Source organism: Dromaius novaehollandiae, chromosome 7 (genome assembly GCF_036370855.1).
Source record: "Dromaius novaehollandiae isolate bDroNov1 chromosome 7, bDroNov1.hap1, whole genome shotgun sequence".
In the NCBI taxonomy this organism is placed as follows: Eukaryota; Metazoa; Chordata; class Aves; order Casuariiformes; family Dromaiidae; genus Dromaius; species Dromaius novaehollandiae.
This window is the reverse complement of record NC_088104.1, coordinates 11,409,960-11,428,954: the sequence shown is the minus strand read 5'-3', so window position 1 is coordinate 11,428,954 and position 18,995 is coordinate 11,409,960. Positions and strand designations below refer to the sequence as shown.

The 18,995-nt window shown below is 37.8% G+C and overlaps 1 protein-coding gene across 2 annotated transcripts; it reads right to left on the bottom strand.

Moving 5' to 3' along the window:
- Window positions 1-15: 15 nt before the first annotated feature.
- On the bottom strand, window positions 16-18,782 carry LMLN (leishmanolysin like peptidase). 2 transcript variants are annotated; one of them, XM_064514665.1, is made up of 17 exons: window positions 18,595-18,782; window positions 18,355-18,452; window positions 18,239-18,269; window positions 17,496-17,578; window positions 16,872-16,989; window positions 15,809-15,987; window positions 14,958-15,063; window positions 14,666-14,760; window positions 13,636-13,753; window positions 12,264-12,371; window positions 10,437-10,513; window positions 9,636-9,746; window positions 8,732-8,864; window positions 7,949-8,108; window positions 6,818-6,948; window positions 5,892-6,102; window positions 16-4,220 (listed from the first exon to the last, which is right to left on the bottom strand). In XM_064514665.1, exons 1-17 carry the CDS (start codon window positions 18,748-18,750, stop codon window positions 4,120-4,122), a joined length of 2,016 nt encoding a protein of 671 aa, XP_064370735.1. In that variant the 5' UTR covers window positions 18,751-18,782; the 3' UTR covers window positions 16-4,119. The 2 variants fall into 2 exon arrangements, with proteins under 2 accessions (XP_064370735.1, XP_064370736.1); XM_064514666.1 differs by having other exon boundaries at window positions 16-4,145.
- Window positions 18,783-18,995: the final 213 nt, after the last annotated feature.

Here is an 18,995-nt window from a genome sequence, read left to right as displayed (position 1 = left end):
AAAGGACAAGAAGAGTCATTTTTCTACAGACATTTTATTGATGAACAGAACTATTTCTTCTTCTGAATGACAAACTTTTACACAGTAAAATAAGGAAATTTTACTCCATAAATAACAAAAGTTAGCCCTTATATCTCAATATTCCAGTCAAAATCTATGTAAAATAGTTTGTTCTATATTTACATTCTATATCAAAATAGGAAACATGTTCAAGGTCAGCCAGTGCTCTCAAAACTGTTGTTTTTATCTCCAGGGTAATCTTTATATTAAAAAGGCAACATTTGCACTTTGGAAGTCTGATACTGTAAGATCACATCATTTAATATACACTATAGACCGCAATCCTGAAGAGTGATACACCCAAGCATTCACCCCTTTAACCAAGCAAAACTTGGCCTTTAAATTTTGCAAGGGAAGGACCTTGAACTGCTCAGCTAAGAGTCATTAGTAGGAAGTATGAGGAAGAAAGGACATAACACTTCTCTTTCTACTGAAATATATTCAACCAGACAGATTTGCATGACAGGAAGATTTTAAAACAACTGTCCCTTTTAAGTAAGGGATTGTTGCTACAACTGCTTTTAAATTACATCAGTCTTCCTAGTTTACTAGTGCACAACAAAAAGAACGAGCTACATTGTACCTACAGTCAAACAACAGGGGTCGAAATTCTCTCTCGGTAAGTTAACCTATATCTAGGCTATGATAGTCTCCCAAAACCTCAACCCATTTCAAGAGGAATGAACTGCCTGCTTTTCTATGTAATTTTATTCACTGCATACAAAGTATACCAGCCAAAAGCTATCCTTTCTCCTCTTCAGTCTTTGCAACAGCACTAGAAAAATGTGTTCCTAAAATATGACTTGCCTCAGGTTCTAATTAGTGTTATAGATTTGAGCAGCTGGGTTAACAAAAAAAAAAAAAGAAAAAAAAAGACTGCAAGACTAATTTACTTCCATAAGCAAACATGGAATGCTTTCACAAAATCTAAACTGCAGACATTATATACTCAAAATATTTTGGCTACAAGCTAATTCATTTATCTTTAGGGCAGCAAAAACCCTGGAAATCATGCCATCTAGTCTGGCGAATACGCAGAGACTTATCTGGGCCATACTGGAAAGCCTTCCCATGTAAGAGATGCAATATGATGGACTTGCCACAACATGTTCATGAAACCTAGAGTAGCTGCCTGCAAACCTTGCATTCACCTAACACCAACACTGACTTCTGCTGGGGAAAACTATACTTAAGGCTACATAAGTGATTGTTTTAAGCTACAGTTTTTAGCTTTATGTTTTACACTAAAAAATGGCTTATGCTTCCTACTAAAATGATTTTGCTCTTAAAAACCTGAGACGTGTTTTTACTTAAGTCATCTTAAGACTTGGAAGTTAATGATGGGCTAAAAGCTTAACTCAAAGACAAACAGAACTGAGGTAGTCAGTTTTACTTAAATATTCCTTCCGAGAGTCACCAATTCCTCCTCACTTTCAGGTGAGCTTAGCAGCTCCAACAAGGCTACAGCCGCGAGCTCCCTGACAGCATACACCACGTTCGATTCTGCCCACTGAAGTACTTTCCCTCCCCGACTCCCAAGTCACTTCCAACTCTGCAGCTCACAGCCAGTTTTTACAGGCTGCATTTCAAAGAAATTATGACCGAGATCTCAGATTATTAAGGCAACTACAGCTTTACTTCACTGGATTCACTAATGCAGCTACTCGGCAGGTACTGGTGAATCTGCCCGGAAAACCTCTGAGCAGCACACAGATTTTCCTCATAGGTACAACGCACTACAGCCTTTTTCATTAATTATGGTATACAATTCAGAAGTAGGTAAGCATTGACTTTTTAAGCCATCTTTCAGATTTCAGTTAATTCTCAGGACGAGAGAATAAAAAAAAAAGCCCTCAAGATAAACAACTGTGTAGAAGATAAAAATACTCACTTAAATATAACAAATCTCAATTATACAGACAGGAGACTAGCACATCAAATACCAAGCGCAATAAATTAACACCAGTAAAAAAGTTTAACACTTATAAAGTTAACCAGAAACTTCAAACAGTGCAAATATTTCACAGTACGAAAAAATAACCAATGATTTCTTTCAAGTATAAAAAGCATGGTTTTTGAGTGATACCATTTACATTGTATTATTGCACAACAGAAAAAGATACAATATCTACCTCTGGGACCTAAGATGTATTCTCAAACCTTTCCGAGTTTTCAAGGAATCATTTTATACCAGCTGTTGACTGTGCATATATTAAAATAATCAGTGTTTGCTGATGAATCTGAGTGTTTCTTAATTCAAACTTGTACACATTTAAAGCATTTTATCCCTATTTCATATTGCTTCTCAGAAACACTTACTTAAGGCTAACTGGGGCATTGTATAATTCAAAGCAAAGTGTGCATAACCTGCAGCAAGAAGGGGAACTAGCCCAGTGCAAGGTACTCTCTCAGTTGTGATGCCTTCAGACAGTTACAGGTTGAAGTTTACTCACCTCAGTAGTGTCACAAGAGTCTCTCTACAAAAGCAAACTAGCAGGCACAAAGATTTTCTTCACTGTCCTTACAGCTACAATGGAAGTTCTACTATTTAGGTGTATTTAACTGTTTAATTGTAGCCAAGGAAATTTTATTCCCTGCACCTTCCTTCTGTCTACCTTCCATTTTAGAAAGGGATCGAATCACCTACAATTCTAACACTGCAGCACATTTAGAAACAACATCTTTATGCCCATCTTTGCATTTTCTAGTGCACTGGGCACATCTGCTCTCTCAAGTTTAACACTTCTCCAAGAATGAAAACTATTCCAGCTGCACAATGGACTGTACCACTTAAGAGCTTATTTTACTCTGAACATGTTTGTTTGTCGTGCTTTACACAAAGTGTCCTAAAGAGCATCTCTCCCTAAGGAGATGGATTTTCCTCATTTCTTTAACCTAGTATATTTTGCCCATTAAGCAATGAATTTTGTAGCAAGATGTGCCCTTGCGTGGTTCAAAACATCTGATTATTCTCTAACATACTATAAATCCTCAAATAATCCATATCATTTGGATTATCAACTGCATGTCCAACAAAGGGGAAAAAGAGACATTACTGAGTTTTCTTTATGCATTCAGTCTAGTTTTGGCCTAAAGAAATCAATATGGTACCTGTAAGATTATAGCAGCCATCACTGTTGATTTGCCCCCTCAACAGAAAGGGAAAAGAGCTGTATTTATGGTCACCCTATTTAAAACAAATAAACGAACAAACAAAACAGAAAACCTATGCCAATGTTGCAGATTGTGTATCAGGATTGAAATGCATTTGCCTAGCAAAATACTCTGAGAATATTCAAATATTTGATGTACTAAATTTCACAGCAGAACTGGCACATGCTAAATGAAAATGGGATTTGGTTACCAGGATAAAATTCAACTTTGTGCATGTATGAAGGTTCAAGTGAACCCCCAAAGTTAGACAAACCCCAAGAATTAGATATTTTAACACATAATACTATGATTTCTGAGAAGCTTCAAAGCTGCAGAATCCAATTGTGGAAGCAAGTCTCAAAAACTGGTCTACTACCCCATTACATTATTTTTTTCACCATGAAGTCTAAAAGTTGATAAAAACAAAAAAACCCCATCTATTTAGGCCTGGGTTATTAGCAGTGATCACAACTGATTTTCACATGGCTTTTGACTAAACCACTGAGGTATATTTCCAGTTTGAGGATGCTTTGCTACCAGTCATGCAGAGGACAAAAAAAAAAAAAAAAAAGTTTTATTACAGAAAGGTTCTCATTTCAAACCTTCACCGAATTGCCAGGTAGTCTAACGCAGTCAGCACAGTGGATCTTGTTACTGTGTCAAAATGAAAGGTTGTAAATCAGGAAAATACTGGCACTTATTGAGCTGACAATGTAAATTCTCCTTCTCTCAAACTCTGGCTGCTGTTGTCGGTACCTCCCTAGCAACTATCAGCACTGCTACTCACCAGGAGAGAAGAGGTTCAGCAGAATACACCTGCCTGTACAGACAAAAAGCTCTCGCAGTGCTCCATGATAAGTAGTGCAGCATGATGGTATCATCTCGAAACTCCTTCTTTCCCCATGCTTAGCTCCATGCGCAGAGAAAAAATCCTGTTAGCAGGGGAATTAAGTTAGCCATCAATAACCAGAGGGTAACAACCAGACTGGATGAGCAGGAGCATAAATCTAAAGAAAAGACAAAAACAAAAAAACCCCCAGCATATAAGTAATAAATTTTACAGGTAGAGGCAAGAAAGAATAGCAAATAGAACACTAAAAAGGAAACAAAAAACCCATCAAAGCAGGGGGGGAAACATCCTTGTAATAATCTGCACTGACTTATCTTAGCTTTCAAGGCTAGGAATTCATATAACCAAGCAACATGATTATTCCCTTACTATTAAATAAATTTCTGTGCTCCTTCAGTAAACAGCAATTAGGAGAACAAATGAGAAGTTATATCACTATTACCAGAAGAGAGTAGGAAGTTTACTATGGCATGACTGGGGAGAAACTGCATTTCAAAATCAAATTCTTGAAAGATTGTTTTATGAATATTTTTGATCTGTACAGCTGTAAATCACGTAACAACCCAATTCACAGAACTAAGATGAATAGGGAGGGAAAAAAATGGGAAAGCAACCAACACATGAAACAGTTTGTCCCTATGGTAGGTAATTACATAGGCACAAAGCTTAAGAAAATCACAGATACAAATGTAAACCTGCTCCGATAAAGATATATGGGGAAAAAAAACCCCAAACAAAACAAACATATCAAGTATGAATCCAAACAGATGCTGGAACTTAGGTTGACATTTCCTAGTTTATATGGATTTTCTATGCTAAAAACTAATCTACAGGAGTCATTTTACCAACCACTGAAATACTGCCATTCCTGAGACAAAACAAAACTACGTGAAATGGTATACAAAAACCTGAGTATATGAAGTCAAAAAAGAATCATAAATGTAGGTAAACTAAACCAGGTTTATTTTCTCTAGAAAACTGCAGTAGAGACAGTGCATCCAACAACTAAAGAATTGTTTAAAGGCTTAAAAATAAACCACCAGTGTGAAATACTGTAAAGACTGTTCTCTCTTATGAATTGTCATTTTAGGAAGTAATCTGTTTAAGATAAAACATTAACCAGTAGTCAGTGAATTAAGTTCCCCCCGCACCGCTAAAAAGCAAGCTGACACTTATCACTCACATTCTGGATTACTGCATTAATATCGCCAATGGGAAATTATATAAGCAAGCACTCATTTTTCACTAAGATGTTGCTTTGGGATGTTAGAAAAGGCATATGGCCTTCAAAACACAGATCCTATTTGCTGGCAAGTTCACAGGCTAAAGCTAGGTCTCTAGGATGATCACCAGAGAAAATATGACAGAGCACAGTTTTACTTCAGACACATTTCTCATAAATAAGCCACTTAATCCCAGAAACAAAAGTATGACTACACAGTTTTTTTTTTTTTTTTTTTAAAAAGGCACATTCACACATTCAGCCATCCTCATTTAACTCCTACATCTTCAGGACCTTGGAATAGCAAGGCCACAGTTCTCCTTTCCTATTCCCTTGACAGTCAGAGCTGTCCCACCATTCTGGGAGATTTATAACAAGATGTACAAATAAATAAATAGTAATTAATACATATTCTCCCCTCCAATCAATATATACATTCACAATCTAATTCACTGAATCACTAACAATTAACACCACTAATGATTCCCAGCAGTCCACTGCCAAGCTCTGGGACTGTTTAGTATTTTCCAACATCTGACACAAACCTTCAGTGTTTTCAGACATTTTATCTTAAGTTTCACTTCAGCAAATCATAAGGCAACCTACCAATTGGTGCAACTCTTGTTAAGTTGGAAGCTGGAGGATCCCGCTCAGGAGGACAGGAATCACAGAAGTCCCAACAGGCTGGACAAATTAGATTCCCGACATGTACCCAGCCATTCATCTGAATGCTAACACTTAATACTTGACCCGAGCGACTGCACAAGTATGCAGTGTCCTTGACCCAAACATACAGCCCTTGTGGAGAACAAGAAACCTTAAAAGAGAGAAACAAGATTAGGTCTGTACTGATATTTATCAAAAAGACATTATAGAGTTTCAGGGTTCTTACAGTTAGTAAATACTACATTTGGTAAACAGCCTGCATGCAGCACACGTTAACTAGAAGTACGTTAAAGAACTCAGATCCACTATTTGTCTCAAGGATGCCCAAAGCACGGACTATGCTTTTTTCATGCAATTATGGTGATAACTAGCTGAGAATGAATAAAATTATGTTTCTGTTAATGACTATGTACACTTCTAGAGTTGTGCTGTCTTCAGAGTGATACCTCTAAGCAACTTTGCTCAGAGAAAGAAGATAATGAAAAATAAATGCGGTGTGTGCAGTGCTTTCTCCTTAGGAAAAGGAAAAAAAAGAATCAGCGTCATTAATTAATGTTAAATTTCAACAGCAAAAGATTCCAGCACAAGTATTTCCATTTAACTGTAGAGAAAGTATCACAGCGATAAGACATAGCAAGTAACGCACAAATCTTTTCATCGGCCATGTCCTTAATTCGATGCACAATCTAAATTACAGGCTTATGGTTGGAAGATATTTATTTTCAAGGCATGTCATATAATCTAGTGATTTAAGACAGAGAAGATCATGTAAAGTGTCCAAATACAAGTTCTAATAGTCACAGTCTATATTTTAAGCCAGACTTTTTTCTTTTAATAACATAAAAGGAAAGAAGTAACATACATACTTGATAACATCCACTGCCCCAGTCAGGGTAACTGAGTTTCCTCCTGCACTGTTCCATGACAAAAGCTGATTTCTGAATAAGACAAACAGAGTTCGGTCCGTATTTCTCTGCACCATAGTTTTTGGTAGGATCTAAGGTAGAAAGAATATGCTGAATTGCAATTTACTAAGTGAACAGAAAGTCTAAATTTAAATTAATTTATCATAATTAGCAAATGCCCTCACAGGCAATTTCAGGTTTACTTCTTGACCCTTCAGACAGTTCATCAGATCTGCGCAGCTTGTGAACACTGCCCTGAGAATTATACTATAGTGAATATAAAGTCAGAAGGAACTCAAGAAAAAAAAAAGGGGGGGGGGGGGGTGAAGGGGTCCACTATTCATCAGGACTATGTGATTATATTTGCCCCCAGGGAATGCCAGTCCAGACTGCTGGGAGGATTGTGTTGTTGCTGCAAGGTCTTTTTGGTGGATTCTTTTTTTTTTCGTTTTTTAAAAAGACAGTTAATATCCTACAGCATTCTAGAGCTCTGCAGTACTGAAAGTTAATGCAATGTCCTGGGAGACAGGCTCATGCTCTGGCAATCCCCCAAGCTCCTTGCCTTGAACAAAAAAATCTAAAAAGATAGAAAGTGGAATTATTTTTAGAGATTAAAAAAAAAAAAAACCCTCCCAGCCATATTAGAAAAACAAAAACAAACAAAAAAAACAAACAACAACTTTTGCCTTGTATTCAGGTCAATTTGGGTTAATTTCTGTTTAGCTCTTAAGTGATTCTTGTGCCAAACATATTACCAGGAATCAAAACACAAGATAGTTTTGCTGTACTTCTCCCAGCAGAGCCTTTGCACAGCTAGTAGTTTAAAACTAATTTCACATCCAATTAGTTGGGTATATAGCAAGAGAATCAAAAAAGATTCAATCTAGTCTACTTGATTTTGTACATTAAGAAAAAATGGAGGCTAAAAGAAAGTGCTGAAACTGAGAAGTGAAAAAAAAAAGTCATCAGATCAACCACAAAGAGCACAGAACTTGTTTTCTGAACCTCACACTTAAAAGCAATTGCTGGTATCACGCAATAGATTAACAAAGGTAGTCTCTTAAATACCATACTGAAGTTTTGAAAACTGACCTGGCTGGTTTTCCAGTATTCTACAGTCCGAGCTGCGTTGAAATTCACCACTTAAATGCCAACTAAATTCTTGACTAAAGGGACAATAATCAGCAATTTCTACTGAGCCACCATAATAAGGCAAGTCTTCTGCTGGCACTCCATTTAGATTGTCAAAATACTACAAAATAAGAGAGGCAGTGAAGCAGTTTCTGCAAAGACAAGCATACAGCTGTTTTTTATAAAACCAAACATTACATCTGTAGTAACATCAGTGGTAACTACTGAAGAATGCTATTAACAACAACTTATAATATCTGTGAATCAAATGAGCTCAAAGTATTTAAGAAACTGTACACAGAGATTCATATTTGCATGTATCACTTCTCCTCACCCCAAAAATAGTAACCTCTGAGATGAAACAGAACAAATTTCTTCATACACAGCAAAACAAAGCAGCAGATCAGGTAAAGAGATACCTCAAACAAAACATTTCAGGGACACTTCCATTAAAAAAAACAAAACAAAAAAAAAAACCCAAACAACTGCTTCATCTGGAATTTGGTCAAAGAACCAGGCAATATCCTTATTGTTTCATTAAGATCATGCGGATTTTTTTTAAGCGTCTAGACTTTTTTACAACAAACTAAGCTCTTCTCTTTCAAAAGAAGAGATTTTTTGCAATATCTAGTCTCATCTACCAGTTCAGAAGAAAAAAATAAAACACATCCAAATATAAGTATGTGGCTGCAAAACACAATAATGCAAATACTTAGTTATTTGGTAGAGTAAGACCCATTATACCTGATATTCCTGAGGTAACTGCTTTGGAAACTTCTGTAAGTTGCACACTGCTACTGCTCTTTGGTCCTGTCTGCAGGTTAACTGTAAAGGATTACTCCTCAAAGTGTCACAGTATGGACTGATTAATTGCCTCCTTCATAAAACAAACACACAAAGCCACATTAGATCACATTAACTGCTTTTCATGATTTAATTAACCGGTTTGTCACGACTGACCAAATGTGGGGAAGAATTGGGAGCGGACAATCGCATAAAAGCATTACTTTCTTATGTAGAAGCTAATTAACATTATTTGCCTGGTTATAAACTTTCCGATTTAAAGAATATCAAGTCAGCAAGCAAACAAAAAAAAAACCCCATAATGTACTCGCACATTTAGTTTTAATGATCTTGTTTTACAAACTTTAGAAAAAAAGAAAAAAGTCTACAAACACAGTAAGACATGCCCACTATGCAGCAGTCCCTAAAAGTCTACGAATAGTGTAACAAAAAAAACAGGCAAGGCTTTGTTTTGAAAATGGGTATCATCTACTTCTGCTGCTTTAAGTACAGTCCAGTAGTGCAGCATGCTACAGCTGTACTTCTAATTAAAAGGGACAAAATAAGAAAGCCACATTTTTGAAATCAAGTTCCTTCCCTCCTCCCTAAGCACAGCTCTTTTACAGAGTAATTAAGTCCTATGTCCCAAGATGTTTGTATTTGTACTTATTGGGTGGAACATTTCTATTTTTTACATATTTAGTGTGCTTGCTTCTTGCCTGTATTCTGCAGGTATTTGTGACAGCATTCCTTGTAATCTTGATTTCTTTTTACTGAAATGCATTTGAAAAAGACAAATATAAACAAGCATCAGGATTTTCTCTCTCTCTTTTTTTTTTTTTTTTAAAAGGACTGTATTTCTTACTTTTGTCTCTTTTGGTCGATCCAAAACTTGCAGCTCTTCATTACAAAGTCACAGCCTTTGTTACGTCCCCAGTCTAATTTCTCTGCCATGCTGTAATTTGCTTTATACCAGCTGTAAAGGTATTTTGAAATGAGAAAACAGTTACTTAAAAGCAAGTGTTCTAATTAATAAGACAGCAGTTCAAAGAACTTCATGCTTTGCTGTAAGGTCTTCAGCTGAAGAAATACAGCAGCTGCATCCTTTTCTGTCCATAACTAATTATTTTATAATTTCACTATTTTTCAAGTCACAATGAAGAAAAGCTAAAAGAAAAGCTTATTGCTTATCTGTTGAATACCAATGCATCTGCAATAGAGTAGAGCATACCAAGAAATATTTTTTTCTAATGGGCTTACATATATACAGTAATTCTGTACTCAGACAGAAACACGAAATCTTAGACTAGACAGTCTTGCTTTTCTTCCATGAATGCTTTTTATCTGCAAGAAGGGCTGAATAAATAGTCAACATGTATCACACGGAAGTGAGAAAAGATCTATATTAAGAAAAAAAGTAAACACAGACTACAAACAGAACTAATTATTGCAATGCATGTTCTTTACAGATAGATTAAGCATGGATAGTTTTCGAAATACGTGAAAAAAAATAAACATACTTGGTATAACTCCTTGTCTAATGTAACACTAATTATACTAATTATTACTGTGCTGCAGGTGCATCAGTTCCAAATAACTTCAAGTACAATGAAAAACAAAAACACACTTGAAACAAAAAACATTATTTTTTTTTCTTAGCTCTTACCCAGTGTCTTCCATTAATGCTAAGGTGATCCTGGAAAACACTCTATTCTGCGTATGGGATCCAGTCATCGCTTCATTCTGAAAGTTACCAATTACTATTAGTAAGGCCCTGAAAAACGATTAACATTATTGTAAGAAAATGCTTGTTCTGAAAAAGCATTTTATTTCAGAGCCATGTATTCAGATGGCATGGAATAAGAAGTTCCAGTCTCTTATTATAGATGATCAAATCCTAACATCTTTCATAAAGGTATCAAAACTGCAATTCCCTTCCCCATCCCACGTGTACAAAGCTTCAGTATCCCAACAATCAGAAGTCTTATTCCAAATTCCAGTTTAACCTTACTCATGACCAGTTGGTACCCTTTTTTAATTTAGGGTAAAACAAAACTCTTCCTTCCCCTAGCATATTTGTCAGTAACAATCATATACCCTTTCAGTCCTTTTTTGGCAGGCTGAAAGTCAAGCCCATTTAGCTCCGTCTTGTAAGACTGATTTTTAATTTTCCTAGTATTCCTAGTAGTCCTTTTCAGGAAAGAGGTGCACAGAACATGATTAAAGGAACACAGCACTCCAAAGGAAGCTTCATTAGTGTGACAGTATTTTCCATCTCTGTTAAAAATAAGCATGCTCATGACATCCTTGAACAGCAGCTCTGGATATCTCTGAGTTTCCTAGTCACGTTGTAATCGACAATTGTTAACACTGTGTCTTTTTCCTGCTCAGTCATTTCTGCTTGACAAGCTTCAGGCTTACTGCGAAGGCATTCATTCTTAGTCACACAACCCTGGGATTTCAATTATTGAATTTTGTCTCATTTCTATTATTTCTTCAAACCATGTAGTCTTCCAGCCTTCCCTCTGCACTAATGTGGTGAGGAGGAGTTATCACCAGCAGGCTTCATGAGAAAATTTGGTACTATCACGAAAATATTCACTGAGAGTTGATTCAAGACCAAACCCAAATTCCATAGGTAACTTTCCAGACAAGAGCTTTCTTTAGAAAGATGGAAAGGAGACTAGTAATAATCTCCCTTTGGCTAATCCTTTTCAGTTCTTAAAATCATCTCCAGTCTAATGGCAGCTGGCTTTGAACTACTGTCCCACACCAAAGTTTAATGACAATTAGGAAAAAAACAACAATTTTGGTCAAGAAATACATATTTTTTCAATTCACTTTCATGAAAAATTCTGGCCTGAAGCATTTCCTTTATGGTTCACCTCACTATATACAACAATAATTGGAAAGTGTACCTCTGCCAAAAATATCACATAACTCATAGTTCTGTAATAAGATACAAAGTTATAAGTAAAAATAAACTTCAGTATCAGGAGGTAAATGACTGGTTCCTTGATCAGATGAGGTTCTGTAACAGCAGTGACAAAAGCTAATCTGGAGGAGGGCACATGAACAGAGATGAAGTCAAGGTAATGAATAGACAGAATCTTCAAAGATTCAGTGTGTAAGAGAAAGAAGATGACGAATTTGAATTGACTCAGAGAAATACCCCCTTTCCCCTAAAAAGAGAGTACATCTTCTCAAAAGAGCAAATGGCAGAAAAAACTAAGAGACATTTAGCTTTTTAGTAGTCAACTTACCTCAAACTAATATTCTGAGAGTTGGTAATGAGGTAAAACAATACATTTATCTAGGAATTGGAGATTTAAGCATTAGTAAGTTAGTATAGTTTACGATGCATTTCAGTGAGGTTTGATACACCTCAGTTTTCAAGGCTGCTACACATACCACTGTAAAACTAAAAATAAAGGGGGGTGGAGGGAATGCCACATTTCAACGTGCCCCCCCACATTTCTCATACAGCACTAACCTCCAACAACCTCTTCTCCCAGTGATTGAGCTCAGTACCCATACCACCTTGATTTTCAAGCTCCATTCCCTCCAGGACTGGACAATTAAAATGTTTCCGAGCTTCTTCCTACAAAGAAAACATTTCAATACAATTCTCAAAATAATGAGACACACTCACATATACACTTCTCTTTAAGAGTTATCTTTTAAAAGTATTTCAGCATTTCAACTGCTTTATTTTCCTCTGAATGAAAACCACTTCTTTTACTGACAGGCCTACTAAGCCAGCAAATCCCACAACACCAGACCTGACAATCTGTCTACTTATCTCCTGGAAATAATAAAACAGCAACAGAATTATCTGAGGAAAAAATAAATAAATAAATAAAAGGAATGTACATACTAAATAGTATTATCAAAAAGTAACAGTGTATGTACACTTACAACTCTGCTTCCATGAAACATTTCTGAGACAAATACTTTTCTACTAGGAGGCAGTATGTGTCAACTACAGCTTTGCACGGGAAAACGTTTTCTGCAAAATATCTGAAAATCTTAAGAGTCATCACCACATTACTCTGGTCTTACGGCCAGGAGCCCAAAGTTTGCCAAGCAGGCACTACATAAAAGCATCCTTAATACTCTGAACAGCTTGACCAGCATTACCAATATTTCAAAAAACAGAGATGATTAAACCAAGTTTGCTCTATATACAGTGTTAAGATTTAAAACAAACGAAAAGGATTACTTGCCACCAAATGTGACTAGCATTATAAATCATTCCCAATCCCAGCTTGTTATACTTCAAGACATGTTTTTTGTCAAAAGTGTGTGAGAGGAAAGAAAGACATTTCCAAGAATACTTGAGAAATTTTTTTTTAGATGTGACAAAATGTTAACTGCATTATTTTGTAATGGATAAAGTTACAGGAAGATAAAAATAATGTTTTTAAATGAGAAAAGAAAAAATAGGATGAACATTGAACGAGAAAATTATCACAACACTATCTGTTTAGGCAATGGGAGTACCAGGTGCCCCAGGTTTCCAAACAAGTCTGTAGGAAAACACCTGAAGAGTGGGATTAAGGAATCTATTCATCAATATCAACCCTGCTTAACCTCTTACAGTTTACTTCCCAATACTATAATTGTCTCTTATTTTGTCAATTTATTTATCTCGTAATGTCCCTCAACCATTTTCCACCTTACTTTAGATACTGCTCCCAACTAATCATACCATCTTAATTGCATAGTCCTTGGACTATATTTTAAGAAAAAGGTATTCAGTGCTAGGTTATTATTTCTTAAAGAGTAAGATATATTTGTGTCTTAAGAACAGGACAGTAATCTTGGCGTACAAAGTATAAAAGTTTAAGTTAATCCATACTTACAACTACACGAGGTGTTATCAGAAGATACACAGCATGGCGCAGCATTTTGCCACCACGTATATCCCATAACCTCACAGCTTTAAGAACAACCTTATTGCTCCACTCATACAAACCAAGACTGTAAAAAGAATGCTTGAGTTACAGATACAAACATAGGCTAGTGTGCAAAAATTTATCTCCATAACCAAGCAGAAGCAAACTTGATCTTTATATTTCTCATTCTTCACAAAGATTATTAGGCAACATTTCTCCCCCGTAAGAGATGCATTTCTATATACCCAGCTCTGATTTAATAACCCAAACTAAGTAAAATTAATAAAAAAAAAGTCTGCAGACTCAAGATTTTGCTACAGTTTAGAACTGTAACGAAGGAATAATAACAAAAAACTCCCTCAAAATTCCTCTTACAAAAAATAGTGTGAACAAAAGAAAACAAAAACAACCTCTCTATTCTTCCATCTCCAAAAAGCCTAAAGGAACATTGCTACAACCTTGCAACAATATCAACCAAATGAAATAAAAGCCCCAAACCAAAAAAACAAAAACCCCTGACACTGCAATTTGTCCACACAATAAGAAGTCAGAAAAACCACACAGCAGACTACACGTATTGTCACTTCTCCGTAGTGATAGAGCTTCAATGATATGTATGTGTTAAATAAAATCAAGTACACTGACATCAGGTGGACTGCAGAAAATATAAGTCTCAATTTAGTAAGGTGTTTGGGAAGCACTGAAATTTGAGCATGGGTAGTTCTAATGTTTCATTTTAAGTCTCTTAATAAATAAATTCTTCCCTTACTTTTTAACATGTGGGTTTTATAAGCACTTAACACCAATGCAATGAAACACTAAAAAGAAAATGAAAACAACATTGAACATAATAAAGGCAGAGCATTCCGATAAAGCAATCAAGCTGGATTTTCAACAGGCTGACAGCAAGAATATTCCTAAAAAAGCAAGCTGAAAATATCCTTCAATACAATGGGAGAACTGAGAGGTCCAATAAATATGTACATAAATAAGATACCTTTCATTAAAAGGAGGAAGCCCATCCATGGATCTTGCTGTTAAAGGTTTTCCATCATCATCACGATAAAATGCAAACAGTCCAGCAGAGAAACCCTTGAAATTAAAAATCAAGCAAACAGAAACCTTTGATAAGTTGTAAGTTGCACCTGAAGGCAATTAGCACATGAGTTGAAGCAGGCAAGCAAGAGTTCCCCCCCCCCCCGCCCCCATTTTTCTATTGCAGTGAGCTGGAGGAACAAAGGAAGCAAACACAAATTTCCACAAATGCATTTTATAACATCAAGCCTTACCAGTGCATGGATAATCTCATGTTTCACTGTAGACAACATGCCAACAAACTCCTGAGCTTGAGTTGAAATCATATTTGGACACAAGTTAGCATACCCTGCTATTGGCCTGGAAGACAGTTTTTAAGTTAAATTGTTTTCAGTAAAATACTAGCCAATTCAAATCATATTCCCTTGAAGAAGCAGAAAGCAACATTAACCCTTCTACCTGATTTAAAAGAAAATGGAGACAAAAGACTAATGTAGAGATAAGTCCTTCCAACAATTTCCCTCCATCATTTATAAATCGTTGAGCAGTACCGTTATTAGTTTGCTGCTGAAATTTGGAAAAAAAAATCTCTAATATATATATATAGTCATAAATACACGTGTTAGCTATATCTCCAATATTCCACATAAAAGTTAGCGATAACAGTATAGGAGAACTAAATTTTAGGTAGGACATCATACAGTTACAAGATGTCTGTTTCAATGACTACAGCTGAACTAGAAACATAAGTAGGACCCATTTCCGTTCTTCCTTTAATTGTGAAAGTATGACATTCATGGAACAGCATCTTGACATAAAGTTTAGACAAAAACAAGGGAGGATCAGCCTTAACTTACATGCCACAGCTTTGCAAGTTCAGCATTATTTGATTATTTGTTCTGTGGTTTTATAAGAATACAGTGCTTTTCTTTAGTTCAAACATATTACATACTTACTAGCCATCAAAGAAGAAGTTGCTTTCTTTCTTCATTTGTAACACTTTTACTTTAGCATACTACACACAACACAGGCAAACAATTAAAGTCCACATATAAACACCTAAAAACCTCAAGAGTTAATAAAAAATTGTATAGGGAATACTCACCTGTCCATTTCAGCTTCCAGTTGGCAATAGGCTGCATACGCAATGATATTTTCATGGCCACACCTTTCAGTAGTGAGCGCACTAACATAAAGTACAAAGTCAGCATCTCGAACACCTTCTTGGTCAGGTAGGCCAACAGGTCCACAGTGCCATTCATTCTCATTGCATACCCTGCATTGCTTTGACAATATTCACATGGAAGAATTAAAACAGATTAGCTATGATAGATGAGTTTTGTCATACAGTTTCTAGCTCAAAGTCAAGAATAAATCCCATCTTAAGACACCTGAAAATGAGAAAATTCTCTATGAGCACAATAAACGAAGCAGAGCCAAAGAACAACTTTCAAATGACTATTTTGATTTTTTAGTTTACTGCCCCAAGGTGACCTAAAAATCAGAAACTAGAAAGGTGGCAGCTTTTGAAAAAAGGGCTTGTCAAGCCAGATACCCCAAAATTTGAACAGTTTCTTACTAATGTAAAAAATTTGGTTGGCAGAAATAGTATATACAAATAGCAATTGCATTTTACAATTAATCCGATACATTTTAAATATTTTAATTGAAACTTCAAGCTAAGAGAAAGCTAGAGATCTGGTAGTCACACAGTCTAGTTGAATCAGAAATCCACATCAGAAAACAAGTTAGAAGCACTTCCTGTGCTGTGCTCCTGGTTCAGTGAATAATCTCTCTAAGTGAGGTCTTCAAAACCAAAACTTATGATTAGTTCTACGAAAGTCTGACTCATTGACAAAGGAGAACAATAAAGTAGCTAGTCATAACTTGGACATGATATTTAGCAACAACAGTTTGGAATTCATAATCTCTGTACAACTTGTTATGCCACAAGCTTAAAGAACAGTAAACAGTCAAGTTTTACTTGACTTTCAGTTCAGTAGCATAAACAAAGAACCTCCCACTAAATCAAGTTTTCCTGGGCTGCCACTCAAACCTAGTAATCTCCCATGAATGAGACACAAACAGTTAGCAAATTAACTTTTTCAGTAATTTCCACAAGCCATACTTCTTCAAACATTAAGAAGCGTTTAGATGGCCTAGCTTACCTGGAGGTGTTTCTCAGGAACTATAACTGGCCCACATCTCGTATGGTCCGCACAGGCTCCTCGACAGTATCTGTGAGGGTCAGCTTTCTTCCTTAAATACTGGTTTGTTGCACACTGCCTTCAATCAAACGTGAAAGACAGTCAGCGCTATTTCAGAACTAAAAAGAAACCGTAGAATAGTTCTACGGCATCCAATAACACTGTACTACAGATATTAAACACAGCATCATTGTAAGTTTCATGGTGAGAAATGTTAGTTTTGCTGCACTGGAAGACAGGGTGTTTCCAGTTGTTACAAGAGTATCCACAGGTTCAAAGGGAGATTAGGAACAGTTTGATAAATGGAGGCAGGCATAAAAGGAAACAGGCAGGGTGCATATCCTTCAGAATCTCTGATATAACCAATGTAGATGCTGACCACAGAAGATGGCCAGGGGTGTGTATTCTCCCTAAACAGCATATCCTACTGGCAGTATCAGAAAGAGAATACTAGGCCCAAAGAACCATTGGTCTGATCCCAGAGGGAATTTCTTATGCTCTTATTCCATTCTTATTAAAGTCTATGCAATACAATCTTCAGTGTCAAATATAGGAATTGATTATCAACAAAAACCTTTCACATACCTGCTTAGTAATATAGTACCTGTAGATTTGCGCACTTGAAAAGTCTTCTCCAAATAAGAAATAGCTTGTGGAAAGAGTTTGCTCTAAACAGAACAACAATAAAAGTCACCTGGTACCAGCGCAGATGTACAAGCACTAACTATCAAGTTACATGAAGTTTCTTAGATGCTGTGGTACAGCAGAGCAGCAAGAGATCCAGACTTCCTGATGGCTTCTTAGAAAGTTAAGTTACTATCAACATATGCAGGAAGTGTTTTGTTCCAATACTCCCATATTTTGTTATTAGAATGACAGAATGAGCAAGAAGACATTGAATCTATTTCAGCCTTGAGTTTACTAGTCACGGGGAACTGTCCGCCACCAATTCCCCCGGAGCTTCCATCTCTCTGCAGCCCACAGCCTGGCTGATGGGCTTTCTTTTACTCCTTACTGACACAAATGTCTCAAAAAGAGCAATGAGAGACACTTAAGTTGTTCGCAAGGGTACAAAAAAACTTTAAAAACATATTGCTCACTGAAACCTGTGGATGTTGCGTCAGAGCAGGCAACTGTTACACAACATCTGACCAAACGGCATTTGGGAGAGAGAGGAGTAACCCCCATGCACAGACCTGCTTTCCCAGACTAAAGTGATATGAAATAGTTGGTATTCAAAGCCTTCAATTAAACTGGCAAAGCCTTAACTTCACCCACGGAAGAAAACAGGCACAAGCAAAAGAAAAAGCAAAGCAAATATAGCATACCTTTATAAGGTGTCTTTTCTCAGGTAGCAAACTGTATTTAAAAAAAAAAAGTTTTGATCAAAAGGATTCGCGTTCTTAGACACGGCGAAGAGAAGCGACTGCGACACGGCACTTACTCCTCGACGCTCCCGTCGTACACGGTCTGGATCCGCAGCTGCTGCCCCACGTTCCTCTTCAGGACGTGCTTCTCCCTCAGGGGCACCTGGTACACCACCTGCGGCAGGGGGGGCAACCGGCGGCGTGAGGCGGCCCCCCCGCGCCCCCACCCCCGCGCTCCCCGGCGGCGCCGCCGCCCTCCCCGGCGCCCCTCGCGCCCCCGCCCCGCCCCGCCGCAGGGGACCCGCCGGCGGCCGCACCTCGCCGCCGCGGGGCACGCGGTGGTGGCAGCAGGAGGCGGCGGAGGGCGGGAAGGCGGCGGCACAGCCGCAGCCCAGCAGCAGCACGGCGGTGAGGGCGGCGAGCGGCGGTCGGGACCGGGGACAGCGGCACCCGCCGCCCGGCTCGGCAGCCATCTTGGGCTGCCCTTCCGCCGCGTCTCCATGGAGGCGGCGCAGCTGCCGGCAGCCGCCGCCAATAGGGAAGCGGGGAGCGCGGGCGGGGGCGGGGCGGGGGCGGCGGGCGCTCCTGATTGGGCGCGGCTCGCCCCCGGAGAGGGGCGGAGAGCGGGGCCGAGGGGGCAGGCGGGGGCGCCCCGCCGTGCGTGCAGGGCGCTGCCCCGTGCCGTGCTGCGGCGCGACCCTCCATTGCCATCCACAGC

What these genes read in the sequence shown, in the direction of transcription:
- LMLN (XM_064514665.1), bottom strand. Translation starts at nt 18,750, where the DNA reads ATGGCTGCCGAGCCGGGCGGCGGGTGCCGCTGTCCCCGGTCCCGACCG. An exon ending in GCGTGCCCCGCGGCGGCGAG is followed by an intron (nt 18,453 to 18,594) that starts GTGCGGCCGCCG and finishes CCCCTGCCGCAG; the next exon opens with GTGGTGTACCAGGTGCCCCT. An exon ending in GGTACTATATTACTAAGCAG is followed by an intron (nt 16,990 to 17,495) that starts GTATGTGAAAGG and finishes GTTTGATTGAAG; the next exon opens with GCAGTGTGCAACAAACCAGT.